Source organism: Equus quagga, chromosome 21, assembly GCF_021613505.1.
Source record: "Equus quagga isolate Etosha38 chromosome 21, UCLA_HA_Equagga_1.0, whole genome shotgun sequence".
Lineage (NCBI taxonomy): Eukaryota > Metazoa > Chordata > Mammalia > Perissodactyla > Equidae > Equus > Equus quagga.
This window is the reverse complement of record NC_060287.1, coordinates 39,172,324-39,186,907: the sequence shown is the minus strand read 5'-3', so window position 1 is coordinate 39,186,907 and position 14,584 is coordinate 39,172,324. Positions and strand designations below refer to the sequence as shown.

The 14,584-nt window shown below is 48.3% G+C and overlaps 3 protein-coding genes across 3 annotated transcripts in view; 1 reads left to right on the top strand and 2 right to left on the bottom strand.

Annotated features, from left to right (window-relative positions):
* LOC124231385 (keratin-associated protein 10-8-like) overlaps positions 1 to 338 on the bottom strand; it is a 64,591-nt gene extending 64,253 nt beyond the window's left edge. Inside the window, exon 1 of the mRNA XM_046648172.1 lies at positions 1 to 338. Coding sequence (XP_046504128.1) covers positions 1 to 323 — 323 coding nt within the window. The 5' untranslated portion in view covers positions 324 to 338.
* Positions 1 to 14,584, top strand: part of TSPEAR (thrombospondin type laminin G domain and EAR repeats) — a 166,776-nt gene that overhangs the window by 73,117 nt on the left and 79,075 nt on the right. The gene's annotated exons all lie outside the window — the stretch shown is intronic.
* LOC124231388 (keratin-associated protein 10-12-like) lies at positions 5,858 to 7,333 on the bottom strand. Its single transcript, XM_046648174.1, has one exon. It carries the CDS (start codon positions 7,274 to 7,276, stop codon positions 6,302 to 6,304), a length of 975 nt encoding a protein of 324 aa, XP_046504130.1. The 5' UTR covers positions 7,277 to 7,333; the 3' UTR covers positions 5,858 to 6,301.

Below are 14,584 nucleotides of genomic sequence, written 5' to 3'. Positions count from 1 at the left end.
CAGCAGGAGGGCTGGCAGCTAGACTGCTGGCAGCATGAGGAGTCTGAGCAGGGGGAGGCCCCAGAGCAGACAGAGACACAGCACACGGGCTTGCAGCAGACAGGGGTGCAGGAGACAGGCACGCAGCAGCATGGGGGCTTGCAGCAGCTGGAGGTACAGCACGGGGGCTCGCAGCAGCTCTCCTGGCCATTGTCCACCAGCCAGGAGGAGCCGGGGCAAGCACTGGGTGAGCAGACCCGGCTGCCACAGTTCAGGTCGCTGGAGCAGACGGACAGAGTGGAGGCGGCAATAACGCAAGTCCTGGAGAAGCAGGTGTCGGCCATGTTGGGCTTCTGTGTCGGGAGGTGAGCGGGTGGAGAGTGAGTAGTGGGGAGTGAGTGAAGTGCTCTGGGCATTGGTGCTTTTATCTCCCTCCCTGGGGTGCAGGGCCTCACCTGATCTCGACAAGCCTTCCCTTTCCTTGTTGTTGCTCAGAGTGTGTTATTTGCTGAGAGGTGTTTGTAATCTAGTCCCCAAGACTTCTGAGTGTGTCTGGTGGGCTGATCACTGGAGGTGCGTTTGTGTCCTGAAAACAAGTGCTGAGATGCAGCGTTTCTGTTGGCGAATGGCTCCTGACTTGGGTGTGTCTGTAAAACCTTGGCTCCTCTTTCCATCTCTTTGCTTGTGTATCTTTGGGATGAATTCTAGTCCCAGGATGTTTTGTACCTGCAGATGCTGCACCCGTGTTCCTGACCCTCTTCCACTGAACAACGGGTGTCTTGACCTGAAGGGGTGCCCCGTCTCGCCTGCTCTGTCTGCAAACCTGGTGGGGTGTCCACGGCTCTCCTCTGTGCACACGACTCCCAATGTCCATCTCAGATGCTGTTCTTAGTTCTCCTATGTATCGCACAATTACCAAATCGTGTATATTCTTTTATTTCTTGAGTTTTCAGTTTCAGGTGTGATCTAATTTCCTGTTGTGGAAGAAAGCGCTTTCTCTTGTTTTCCACCAGCCCCATGAGAAGTTCCTCCTTCCTACCCCAATATTTGGTTATATCAGTGTTCAAAGTCTGTACTATTTTAACCGAGTGAGTGTTGTTCATAGTCTGCGTAGTGGAACCAGAGTTAATTTCCTTACTTGTACATGTTTTGTCTTTGCTTGTGTTTTTCTTAGAGTTAACAATTGCTTCTTTTGTTTGTTTGCTTATTTTTCTGTGTAGCTATCATTAGATTATCCCCAAGCTCTCTGACTAATTCATCCTCAAGCTCTGCTCAAGATGTTCAAACATATCAGGTAATCTGTCAGCTTCATTTATTTTTTAGAAACATTCTCCTAGAGCCCTCTTTATTTATGGTCCAGCCTTTGTTGGTCATTCCCTCAGCCTGAGGCACAGGTGTCATCCAGGGATCTCCCTTCACTATTATCTTTGGATTTCCCTCCATCTCTCTCCTATCATGGATCTCTTATTTCCTGAATGCCGTGTTGTTTTCTTTCTGGGTTTATGCCCTTATTTTGGTGGAGTACATTCTCCAGTAGCTTTCTGAAAATGGATGCATAGGAGATAAATTTTAGCATAACTGAAAATGCCTTTATTCTGCCCTATACCAAGTTGATAGTTTACCTGGGTATAGTCTCCTGGATTGGAAAAGTTTCCCCTTAGAATATTTAGTTGGAGAAATAGAACATTTCCAGAATTCTAAATGTTCTCTCGTGCTGTTTCTCAGTTAACCCAGCCCATCCCCCCCCCCCCCCCCCCCGCCCCAGGAGTCGTGGCTATTCTTCCTTCTCTCTCCATTGATTAGTTTTGCCTATTCCAACTACTCTTTTGTTGATGGCTCCATTTGCTCAACAAAATGTCTGTGATAAGCACCCATGTTGCTACATGCATCATAGTTCATTCTTTTTTGCTGTACTGTACATCATTGCATCAAAGCATACCATACATTATTTGTCCAGTCTCTTTCCCAATGACACAGATTTAGATTATTTCCAGATTTTGGCTAATATTAATGCTGCTATAAAAATTCTTGTACATTTTGTTTTTGGTGAATATATTTACTAATTTCTTTTCAGTGTACATCCAACAGTGGAATTGCTGGGTCATATGTTAGCCATACATTTAGTTTAGCGTATCTTGCCCAACAACTTTCTAAAGAAACTTATATTCCTACTAGTCAACTTTATGAATTCCAACCACTCTATGTCCTTTATAAAATGAGGTGTTCTCAGTCTTTTAAAATTTTATCCATTTTGGAAAGCGCATAGTGATACCATATCATTGTATTAATTTGCATTCCCTGATGAGTAAATCTACTCATTCAACATCTGGATATCTTTTCTTGTGAGGTTTCTGTTCATGTCATTTGCTTTTACTTTTAATTGAGATTTTTGTATCTTATTGATTTGTAGAAATTTATTATATATTTTGAATATGAGTTATTTGTTGTATATATGTGTAGTGATGTGCTGGTAAATGTTTAATAACTGGCTGCCTGTAAAACAAAAACAAACCAGCCCTGATTTGTTGTGTTTGCCAGTTTTCATGGTGTAAACACTTTCACCATAGCTACCAAGGTGACATCACTGAACACTGAGCTGGGGAGAGGTCACGGTCAGCTCTCGAGAGCTCCTGCGGGTTGGCTCAGGTTGCCCCCAGATATGTGCATTGCAAATTACTCATCCAAGTCTGGGGTCCTGTTTTGCATCCTCTCGATGGGGTCCTTTTTAAAAAATGAGCTTTTTTGAGGTATGATTTACATATTTTAAAATGTACCCATTTAAAGTTTCCATTTGCTGAGTTTTGGGAAGTGTGTACACCTGTGTGACCACTACCACAAGAAACATAGAGAACTTTTCCATCATCCCAAAAGTTTCCTGTGTGTTCTTTCACGGTCAGTCCCAGCCCCTCCTGACCCTGGTCCCAGGAAACTACAGCTCTCCTCCATATCTACATCAGATTTGTCTTTCTAGAGTTTCATATAAATCGAATTATGTAGTATGGACTTTTCTGGTGTGGTTTCTGCCCCTCAGCACATTGAGATATGTCAGTATATGTGTGGTTGCGGGTGTCAGTGGGGGGTTCCTTTTTGTGAGCTGAATTCCACTGCGTGGATGTAACACTTGTTTATGCATTCAGCTGTTGAATGGATAACATGCATGGCTAGTATGAGAAAAGCTTCTCTGAACATTGTGAACAATTCTTCGTGTGGCCCTGTGTTTTCACTTCTTTTGGGGAAATAGCCAGGAGCAGAATGTTTGGGTCACGTGATAGGTGTGTGGTTTACGTTTAAGAGACCGCCAAACTGTTTTCGAAGCAATTGTACCATTTTACATTCCTGCCAGCAAATGTATGAGAGTTCCAGCCCCTCACATCCTTGTTGACCCTGGGTGTTGTTAGTCTTTTTAATTTGAGTCATTCTTATGGGTGCATGGTCATAGTCATGGTGTCTTTTAATGAATCGATGTTCTTAATTTTAACAAAGTCCAATTTATTGATTCTTTTCTTTAACGATTAGTGTTTCCTATGTCCTATTTCCAAAGTTGTTGCCCACCACAGCATCGTGAAGACGTCCTCCTCTGTATTATTCTAGATCTTCACTATTTTACCTTTCACATTTAATTCTATGGTCCACCTCCAATTAATTTTTGTGTTCAGTGTGAGGTAGAAGTCAAAGTTTATTTCGTTCCATGCAGATATCCAATTGCCCAGCACCATTGCTACCCTCTGATTCTCAGGGGCCCCCTGATGGTGAATCAAGTGACAATGCAGGTGGGGTCATTACTGGGCTCCTTTGGGTGCCATTGTTCTATCTGTCTCTCTTTGTAGCGATATCTGGATCTGGTACTTATTGCGACAGAAAATACTCCCTTTTCTTTTCACGTTCTTCTGGGATCGCTGACCTATCCAAGTTTTATCCCTCGTCTTGCATTGATTCCAGTGAGGACATTTTCCTAGAAAATTATCCTCTTCATCTAACAGTCTCAATTGCATTGACTTATAGATATATATTTTTCTCATAATTTAAAATTTTCTCCATCTTCAGTCGTGTGCCTGTTTTCGTATTTAATATTTTTTCTACCTCTTTGAGATTTGCCATTATTTTAATTCTTGTATAGACCTTTTAAAAAACAAATGTTTCATTTGATTGATTGTATCTACTATTTCTTTGTTTTTAATTCACTAATTTCATTAAGTTATTTCTTTTACTTTCTTTTGGAAGTTTTTCTGAATTCTGAAGTGAAGTCTTATTTATTCTCAATCTTGCTTAGTTTCTGCTGTTTGTCTTTAAGGATTTAGTCTATTCCCTGAACACGGATCTCTCAAGCCCTCACCTCCTCCCACGCAGGACCTCCTCCCTTCATCTCCTGAGTTTGCCATTGGGTTTCCGTTTTCTGTTCAATCTGAAAGAGCACCTTTAAATTTTCCAAAGGAGCCTTCCTTTTTATAGTTATAAGTTTATCTCATTGCATGTGGCTCAAGAATGTGGTCTATGCCACTTCTTGTTACCTGCCCGGATAGTTTTTTATTATAAAATATTTCAGATAGTATAGAAAATAATATAATAAGCGCCCATGTATCTACAAATCAGTGTAAACAAATCTTGACGTTTTACCATATTTACATTTGCCGTATTTACAGAGCAATACAGATGCGCGCCCTCCTGTTGCATCCCTGCCCTCTGCCTCAGGGGCACTGTTCTGAGGCTGGTGTCCGTCAGTCCCTCATATGACTTTGTAGTTTTTATAGAGGTGTTACAGCCATGGAGACAAAGTATTGCTTTCTGTTTTTGACCCTTAAATATGTATTATTCTGTTTGTATCGATCTGTGGCATGATTTTTTCCTTTTACTTAATGTTATGTTTTTGTGATTCACCCAGATCGATGTGTTTCCCGGCTCAGTCATTTTAACTGCTGTGTACTCTTCCTCTGGGTGTGTGCACTATGGTTTAACTGTCCATTCTCCTCTTGAAGGGCATTTAGATTATTGTTCTATTTAGATTTTTCAAACAGTGCTGTGAGATGCTCTGTGTGAGTCTCTCGTGCACACGTGTGAGATCTTCTCCAGGGGAGCCATCCCCAGGGTGTAGGGGGTCCCAAGACCCACCCCCCGCATCCCCAGGTTTGATGATTTGCTAGAACTCCTAGGACTCAGCATGCAGAGCTGGCTCAGTGCAGAGAGAAGACCCTTGGGGGGAGGTCGGGGACACCAGGCGCACCCTTCCAGAACCCCTGCCATGGAGTCATGCAGGACACGCTTAACTCCCCAGCAAGGAGCCATGATAACACATGTGAGGTGTTGTCTACCGGGGAGCTCATCAGAGACCAGCGCCTGAGGTTTTTATGGAGGCTGGTCCTGTGGCCGCCTCTGCCTGGCATGTACCAAAATCCAGCCTCCTGGGGGCAGACCAGGTGTCAGCACAAGTCGTGGTGTTTGTACTAATGGTTTAGGCCCAGTGAGTCACTCTTCTCACTCAGTGGTGGGGACCCTGTGCAAATGCGCGTTCCCAGATACCAGCCAAGGGCCAGCCTTGTGAGCAGGGTCAAGGGTGCCCATCCCCGTCTGCTGTGCTAGCTCCTTCCTGCACAGGGCCCGTGGGTTCATCCTTCTGGAGTGGGGGCACTGCAGACAGTCTGGGTTCAGGGAAGTCACCCCTGAAAGGTGGCCCCCCCTCCCCGAGAGCAGGCATTGCTGTCAGATTATTCACCTTTTGTGTCCTTGAAAGTGTGTCCATCTCTTGGATACACATGTAGCCAGAGTGATGGGGGCATTTGAAGGGGTAGGAACATAGTGGCCCCGGAGAGCTACCCAGGACCACCTTTATGTGGGGGAGCGTCAGGCAGGGGTCTTGGTTATAAACAACAGGAATGAATTCTGGTTAAATTCATCAGGCAAGGAGTTTATTAGAAGGGACTGGCAGCTCACAGAACGAGGGGAAGGTAAAGAAACCAGCTCAGGAACCAGTGGAGGAGCCAGGGCCATACCCAGGTCCGGTGGCGGCGATGAGAAACCCACTCCAAGCAGTTCATCTTCTCTGCTCCACTCCACAGGACCTTCAAAGGCCTGGGGGAGGCCAGGGGCCTCACTGGGTCTCTGCCAACCCAGGCTGGGGGGCAGGGCACGTTGATTTGGGGGAAGTCAGTCCTTGAAGAAATGGGTGAGCTATTCTGTGGAGGACGACTGCACATGTGTGGCCAGGTAGCCACAAATGCCCACTGCGGGGGCCCATGAAGGGGGCTTGACAGCTATTTTGGCTCTTGGTAAAGAATCCAGGGGCTGCAGATGGCAGTGAGCTCTCGAGCTTTGGGGTGCCTTTAATCACTCAGCAGCAGGACTTCTGGGTCGGGGCAGGGATGCAGCAGGCCACGCGGGAGCACGTGGGGCGGCAGAGCAGGGACACGCAGTAGGAGGGTTTGCACACAGGCCGGCAGAGCAGGGACACGCAGGAGGCCGGGCGGCAGCAGCTGGGCTGGCAGGAGGCAGGGCCGCAGCAGGAGGGCACGGGCACGCAGCAGGCGGGTCTGCACACCGGGCGGCAGATGAGGGACACGCAGGAGGAGGGTCTGCAGCAGGACGGGGGGCAGGGGCTGGGCTGGCAGCATGAGGGGGCTGGGCAGGGGGTGGCCTTGGAGCAGATGAGTGTGCGGCAGATGGGCTCGCAGCAGTCCTGCTGGCAGGGGGAGGAGGTGCAGCAGGAGGGCTGGCAGCTAGACTGCTGGCAGCACGAGGGGCCTGAGCAGGGGGAGGCCTCAGAGCAGACGGGCACACAGCACACGGGCTTGCAGCTGTCACAGGTGCAGCAGACAGGGGTGCAGGAGACGGGCTCACAGCAGGCTTGCTGGCAAGGGGAGGGGGTGCAGCACGAGTGCTGGCAGCTAGACTGCTGGCAGCATGAGGAGTCTGAGCAGGGGGAGACCCCAGAGCAGACAGGCACACAGCACACGGGGGAGCAGGAGACAGGTGTGCAGCAGACGGGCACGCAGCAGGCCTGCTGGCAGGGGGAAGAGGTGCAGCAGGACAGCTGGCAGCTAGACTGCTGGCAGCACGAGGGCGTGCAGGAGCTGGTGCAGGCTGACTGGCAGGGGCTGCACACACAGCTGGCAGGGGTGCAGATGAGGCTCAGGCAGGGGGCTGGGGCGCAGCAGCTGGGGGCGCAGCAGGGGGGCTCGCAGCAGCTCTCTGGGCCGTCGTCCACCTGCCAGGAGGAGTCGGGGCAGGAGTCCCAGGCACCGGGCTGGCAGACCCGGCTGCCATAGCTGAGGTCGCTGGAGCAGACGGACAGGGTGGAGGTGGCCATGGTGGGGCGGTGGGGCTGGAGGAGGGTCGAGCGTGTGTGTGTGTGTGTGTGTGCGGGAGAGGGGGTTGAGAGTGTGTGAGGTGCTTTGGGCTTATATACATGTTGGGGTGTGTTGTCCCAGCGGGCGGCCCCCACGCCCGCCCTTCCTTGTTGCTGTTTGGCACCCTGAGAACTCTCATTAGGGCCCGTTTGTTTTTAGTCCTGGGAGATGTTGCTCAGCTAGAAACTCCTAGTGTATTTGGGGTCTGTTGACACTTCCTCAGCGACCTTTGGTCCAGAGCACAGCGTTGATGTAGAAAGGGTGTGTGTTGTCTACACATAGTGTGTCCTGGGTCTGCATTGGTGGCAGGAGAGTTCCGTCTCTCCCCGTCCTGATGGCCCTTTGCCGATACCTGGGATGGGTCCAGGGCACACCTGGGATGGGTCCAGTGCACATCTGGGATGGGTCCAGGGCACACCTGGGATGGGTCCAGTGCACACCTGGGATGGGTCCAGTGCACACCTGGGATGGGTCCTGTGCACACCTGGGATGGGTCCTGTGCACACCTGGGCACTCTGCTTGTCGGGGTGCCACGGCTTCCTGAGTGGCAGGCTGGAGAAGCCCAGGTCGAAGAGGCGCTGAGGCCGGGACAGTTCCCACAGTGTTTCCCCTGCGCTCTCTCTGGTGCAGGGAGCTCCCCTGAGGGTGCAGGTGGCAAAGAGGAAAAGGTGTGACAGTCAGGCCATGGCACTTCCCATTTCCCTGGTGGGCAGTGCACACCCTGCCTTCTGCCCGACCGCTCAGCGAGGCCCCAGATCCTGCGGCTGTCCACAGCCTTGCCATCTCCATTTGCATTCACCGCACACCACAAAGCCACGAGTGTAAGCCAGAGCTGCCTGTCCGTCTCCCTGCAGAAGGCACAGCCACGCAGCAAAGCTTCGTACAAATGCCAGGGATCGCTGTTGTGTTTCCTGTTGGTTTTTCTGATTGTTAACCGAACAATTTCTTGTGTCACCCCAGCCAGAGACCTGAAAGGTCACCCAGGCCTCTCCCTTCCTTCTGCAGATAATATCCAAGTAGCCGCCACATCATTTTGGTTCTCTCTGCTAAATATGTTTCAAATCCTCTCTGGTCCTTTTATTCCCAAGCATGGATTTATTCCCTATGTGGCAAATCTTCCCGTGAGCTGGAAACAGTACCAGGCTGGAGGATGTGAAGATGAGCAGGTCGCAGCCCTGCCCCCTGCATCCCTGCCAGCCCAGGAGAGCTGGGCTTGTGGTACCCTGTGATGCAGTGATGACCGGGCATGGCACAGCATGCACTGGGCCCGGAGGGGTGGGGCCTGACCCAGGTGGGAGGGCTCTGGGGGCCTTTCTGGCAGAGTGCGATGCTCCTGCTAAGCCTAGGGCCTCGAATTTTCACCCTTCCCAGCCGTTTTGTTTCCAACACTGATTATCAGCCCAGGTCTGTCAACCCCTGGGATATTTATGAAAGGCAAGAAAAGGGTTCTAGGAATTCAATTGAATTTATATTTTGAGACACAAAAATAAGATAGATTTGAGCCTGGCCTCCTGTGCTCAGCTCCTGGCCCCTTGGGGGTATAGGAACTCATCACGGAGACTGGACAGGCATTAAAGAGAGAAAGAGAGGGAGAAGATATTTCTGCTTCCGTCTATGACTAGGTAGCTTGTGCCAGACATATACTCTTGCTGAGAATAACTTGAAAACCTGCATAAAATACAAAAACATCTGTTGAAAGCTTTTTGAAGGCTGCCGTTAAAACTAAGAATTGAGGGGCACACATTCTGGAGATGAGAAAGCTTCAGAGAGGTGAGCCAGCATCTCCAAATAGCTTTTCCCTTAAGTGCAACTGATGAATCTTCAATGGGGGGATGGCAAAAGGCTGCAACTGAAACGTATAGAAGCCAGCAGAGCTTCTAGAAATTTCATGGGGCTGGAGTAAATTACATGGGAATTTGTGACTGCAGAGGCAGCAAGGACTCATGGGGACAAGATCCTAGACAGATGGGAGGCACCAAGAAGAGCTCTAGAAGAGGAGGTCGAACCCTCAAGGCATTTGCCAGATTTTCATGCTCTGCGGGGAAGATGCTAAGAAGGCAAACAGAAAGCCACTAAAAAGCCAAGCACAGTTTTTGCAGCCTCATTACCGAGGAGTCAAAACCTGGAGTTAAGACCAGCCAAGGAGGAGTGGCTCTCAGTTGGGGTCTCTGGAGAGCTAAATCCTAGGAGTGGGGAAAAACAGACCTTACAGAGACCTCAACTCCCAGCTTCATGTCAATAAAGTGCCCTGCCTCTCAGCAGGCTGCCTGCCAGAGGGTGAGGTGAAACTCTCCGGAGAGGAAAGGCTCATTCAGAGCTGCTAGAATTTTTCATACACAACGTCAAACATGCAATCAAGAATTACAGTCATGCCAAGAAATACGGCCAAGAGACAGACAATAGAAACAGACCCAGAGACAACACAGTGCTGGAGTTATCAGACATGGATTTTTAAAATAATTGTGATGAATATGCCCAAGAAAATAGATGTAATGATGGAGAGTTTTATCAAAAAACTGAAATACATAAAAAAGAAATGAGTAGAAATTCTAGAACTGAAAAAATATGGCAATGGTATTTATGACCCGATAGATGGGTTTAATAACAGAATGGATGGCAGAGAAGGGATTAGTGAACTGGAAGCCGTGAGCATCTAGGATGAAGCTGGAGAGTAACAAGGAGGGAAGATAATTGAATATGTGGTAGACCATGGGGAAGGAACTGCATATTTTTCTTATTGTTGGAGTCCCATCTGGGAGGAAAGAGAGAATGGGGGAATATTTGAAGAGAGAATGGTAAAGAGTTTTCCAAAACTAAGAGTCAAACTTCATATTCAAGTAATGGCATAAACCTTAAGAGAATAAACACTAAAGAAACCCACGTAGACATCATAATGAAACTCATGAAAACCAAAGACAAAGACAAATTGTTGAAAACAAGCAGAGGAGAAAGAAACATCAACCTCAAACTTGCAGCAATAAGACTTATAGTAGATATCCCAAAAGAGAAAAGCAAGAAGGCCTTGGCGTGGCATCGTTAAGGGGCTGAGAGAAAAGAACTGCAAACCTGGAATTCTAGCCCAGAGAGAGTACTGTTCAGAGATGAAGGCGGAACAGAACATCACCAGACAAACGAGAACTGGGCCCACTTGACACCAGAGGACCCACTGTGAAGGAAATATTGAAGGGGGCTTTTCAGGCAGGATGACTGAGTGACAGAAATGCAGGGAGAAACGAGGAGACTCTGAAAGGAAAAAGAAGAGGACAAATAGAGGTGAAAATTGACCTACATTTACAGTCACAATATTAGGATGATATAGATTCCCTTACAGTTTCTTGTGAGGTCTAGACCGTAAGTATCAATCAAATGCATGACAACATTAACAAGAAAAGGTGAGAAGGAAAAAAGGAGTTAAAGTGTTCTGAGGTCTTAGTGTGGCTTTGGAAGAGGTAAAAGTACTAAGTCTGCCTGAATAACCCAAGAAGGCGTGCTCTAATCTCTGGGGTGACCACCGAAAGAAGAGTAGAAACCATGTGTAACCAATAACAAGTAGAAAAGGGAAACTGAATAATAAAAACACTTGATTAATCTAAAGTAGTCAGAAAGTAATTTTTAAAAAGGACGTGTTGGGACAAATAGAAAACATAATCAGATAGTAGATATAAACCCAATCATCAATAATTAAATTAACTGTTAAGTATTAAATATTCCAATTTACAAATAAAGATTGTTAGTCTGGATTAAAAAAAGATAGGAAACCCCTGTGCCACTTAAAAGAGCTAGATGCCAATATAAGGGCCCAGAAAGGTTGGAAGTAAAAAGCTGGAAAAGGCTATATCATGGAAACACTAAATAAAAACAGTTGGAGTGGCTTATTAGTACCAGATAAACTAGATTTTAAAGCAAGAAGCATTATTTGGGATAAAGACAGACATTCCAGAAAGCTGAAAAGGTCAACCCGCCAGGAAGCTGTAACAATTCTAAACGTATATACATCCAATAACATAGCTTAAAACACAGAAATCAAAAACTGACAGGACTAAAAGGAGAAATAGAGAAAGGTAAAGTCATAGTTGGGGACATTAATACAGCTCTCTCAATAATTGATAGGAAAGGAGACAAAATAATCTCAGAATAGGAAAGGCTATTCTGAGTTTAGACATAAAAAAAAGGACTGGTAAATTTAATTACATAAATTCTTAAAAATTGCATGGGATAATACATCATTAACAAAGGCAAAAAACAGTATGGAAAATGTATCTGTCATGCATATCACAGAGAAAGAGCTAATCGATACCCAAAGAGTTCCCGCAGTCGCTAATAAATGCCGACAACATAAAAGAAAATGAACTAAAGGATGCAGAGAGACAACTGACAGAGAAATACAAAAGGTTCTTAAACATGAACATGTGTTCAACTCCGCTCGAAACGAGAGAAAACAAATGTATGACCACGTGGGATCATTTTTCGCATGTTAAGTGGGAAAGGATGAAAACTGTTGCTGCTGTGGACTCAGGTTAGGCAGGGAGGGGGCAGCTCAGCGTTGCTGGCCTGCTGTGGGATGTGGACGTGTCCAGAGCTCTGGAGGGCAATTTGCCATTATGCGTCAAAATTTAAAGCCTCATACCTTTGTGCCACAATCATTAGGCACTTATTCTACAGGTGTTCCTGAAAAGCCATGAGGTCTGTGCAAAAGCATCACAGCGGTGAGCTTGTGCAATAATCTGTGACACAGACTGCAGGAGACAGACACTGGGTGGCCCACGCCCCCCACCTCCTGGTGTCCCGGGGCCATGTGCCCCCTACCCCTTGAGTGTGGTCAGGACTCGCTACATGCTTGCAGGCACAAAGACTGCAGCAAAGGCGATGGGATGTGCATGATTACATCATGTAAGATGGTAATCCTGGTCTGCGGGGAGACTCCTATGCTGTCGGTAGAGAAGCTTGTGAGCTGCCCATGGAGAGGGCCACATGGCAAGGACGTGAGGGTGGCCTCCAGGCAACAGCCAGAAGAAACTGAGGCACTCAGTCAGACCACCTGCACGGAACTGAATTCTGACAAGAACCATGTGAGCTCGGAGGTGAATCCTTCATCGGTCAAGCCTTCAGATGACAGCCTGTGATGTGGCCCCACAGGGAAGCCAGTTCTGCTGCGCCTGAGCTCCTCAACTCACAGAAACTGGGAGACAGCGTGTGTACCAAAGCTTGTGGTGATTTGTTACACAGCAGAAGAAACAAACACACAGACCAGTGTGGAATTCTATGCAGCTGTAACCAAGAAAGAGAAATCTGTATGTATTCGTAGGAACGGAGCTCCACATTAAATTATATTTAAAAAAAAAAAACATAGTAGAATATCATACAATTTGTATTTTAAAAATTTATGCACACAAAGACATTAGATATGTGTAAATACATATAGAGAAACATAGATACATAGAATGATATACATAGTCAATCCTCATTATTCATGGTTTCTTCATTTGTGAATTTGCCTACTCACTAAGATTTATTTGTAACCCCAAAATCAGTACCAGCAGTGCTTGAGTGGTCATTTGTGGACATGTGCAGAGCAGCCAAAAATCCGCGTCTCCTACGGCCCACGCTCCCAGCTGCAGTGGGACAAGGAGATGGTCGCCCTTGTTTCAGCTCTCAGTCTGTAAGTGTGTCCTTTTCCCAGTCTCTTTATGCCACATTTTACGCATTTTGGGGCTTTATGCTTCTGATTTTGCTGGTTAAAATGTCCCCCAACTAGAACTGAGTAGCTGTCTAGTGTTCCTGAGCGAGACAAGGCTGTGACAGGCCTTACGGAGAAAATACGTTAGATGGGCCTCGTTCAGGAGTGAGTTATAGCACTGCTGGCTGTGAGTCTAATGTTCAATGAGATGTGCATTAAATATATATTAAACAAAATGTCTTTGAACAGAAACACACATCAAACAGGGTTACGTATTGATCAGTTGATGAAAATGCGCCCGGAGGCTGGCAAGAACCCAACCCCGTGTTTCCCCCTGAGCCGCTGGGCCAGTGCTCGCCAGTTCAGGGTTCGTGCTGACTTTATAGAACACGATTGTGAGTAACGAGAATGGACTGCATGTGCAGGGGTGTGTGTGTGTGTGTGTGTGTGTGTGTACACAGAGAGAGACAGAGAAACGGACACAGAGAGCGAGAGAGACGGGGAAGAGAGAGGCAGAGAGAGGCACAGGGTAGAGAGAAGACAAATGGGTGGAAGCAGCTGCTTCAAGAGAGGAGGGTACGTACGGCAGGCAGGAGTGAAGGAGACCTCTCCATGGCGACATTTCGTGCCTCTTTGCGTGTTCTGTGGTCCTTTGCTACTTAGTGACCCTGTGGGTTGTCTGGTGTCATGTGGGGAAGGCAGGTTGAGTATCTGGCCTGCAGGAGGTCTGGGTAAAGGCCACTGGTCTCAGAGGAGAGGCCGGGCCGTCCAAACAGAGGAGGCTGCCCAAGGCGGGGACGAAGGCTGTGACGCCTCCGCGGTCCAGCCCGGGTGCTCCGCGTGGCTCACGCCCGGGAGCCAGATGCCCAGGAAGCTGTCATCGTCCTGCGAGGGAAGGGAACCACACGATTTGCCCTAGAAGACAAAGTCCTTTGGTCTCCCAAGCTCAAGAAAGCAGGCAAATGGACACAGAGACAGGAGGCCTTGGACAGAGGCACTGTGGTGATGAGACCTCAGGCCAAGAGCTTCGGGTCCTGTCACAGATGTGTGGCCCTGAGAGGGCAGTGAATGCCCCTGGCCTCCAGGTGGCAACCGTGCTGCATCCCCATGGAATGAGGTGCCTGAGCCACAGGGAGACACGTCCTTGTTCTAGCTGCCCACAAAGTGAGGGATGCCGAGGGCGGCCCTGGCCGGTGACTGGAGGAGCTCCGGGCACACCCAGGATGGCCCGAGGCACCACCGACACCCACCCTCCCCGGCTCTCAGAACCTGGGTCAGGACCCTGCCCATCCCCACTCCTCCTCCCGGGGCACACAGTGGGACACACCCCTGAGCCAAACAATGCCAGGAGATTTACGAGCTGGACAACATCACAGGCAAACAAACATCCCTGATGCCAGCCTGGGAGCCGGAACTGGAGCCTCGTGGGCCTGGGACTCAAGAGCCAGGAGGGGTATAAAAGCCACGGCCCCAGGCACCTCACACACACACGCAGACACTCACTTACACACTCACACCTACCCTCCTCCAGCCCCACCGCCCCACCATGGCCGCCTCCACCCTGTCCGTCTGCTCCAGCGACCTCAGCTAT

Bases quoted from the DNA above. Each gene is read 5' to 3' on its own strand.
- LOC124231388 (XM_046648174.1), bottom strand. From the start codon at position 7,276: ATGGCCACCTCCACCCTGTCCGTCTGCTCCAGCGACCTCAGCTATGGC.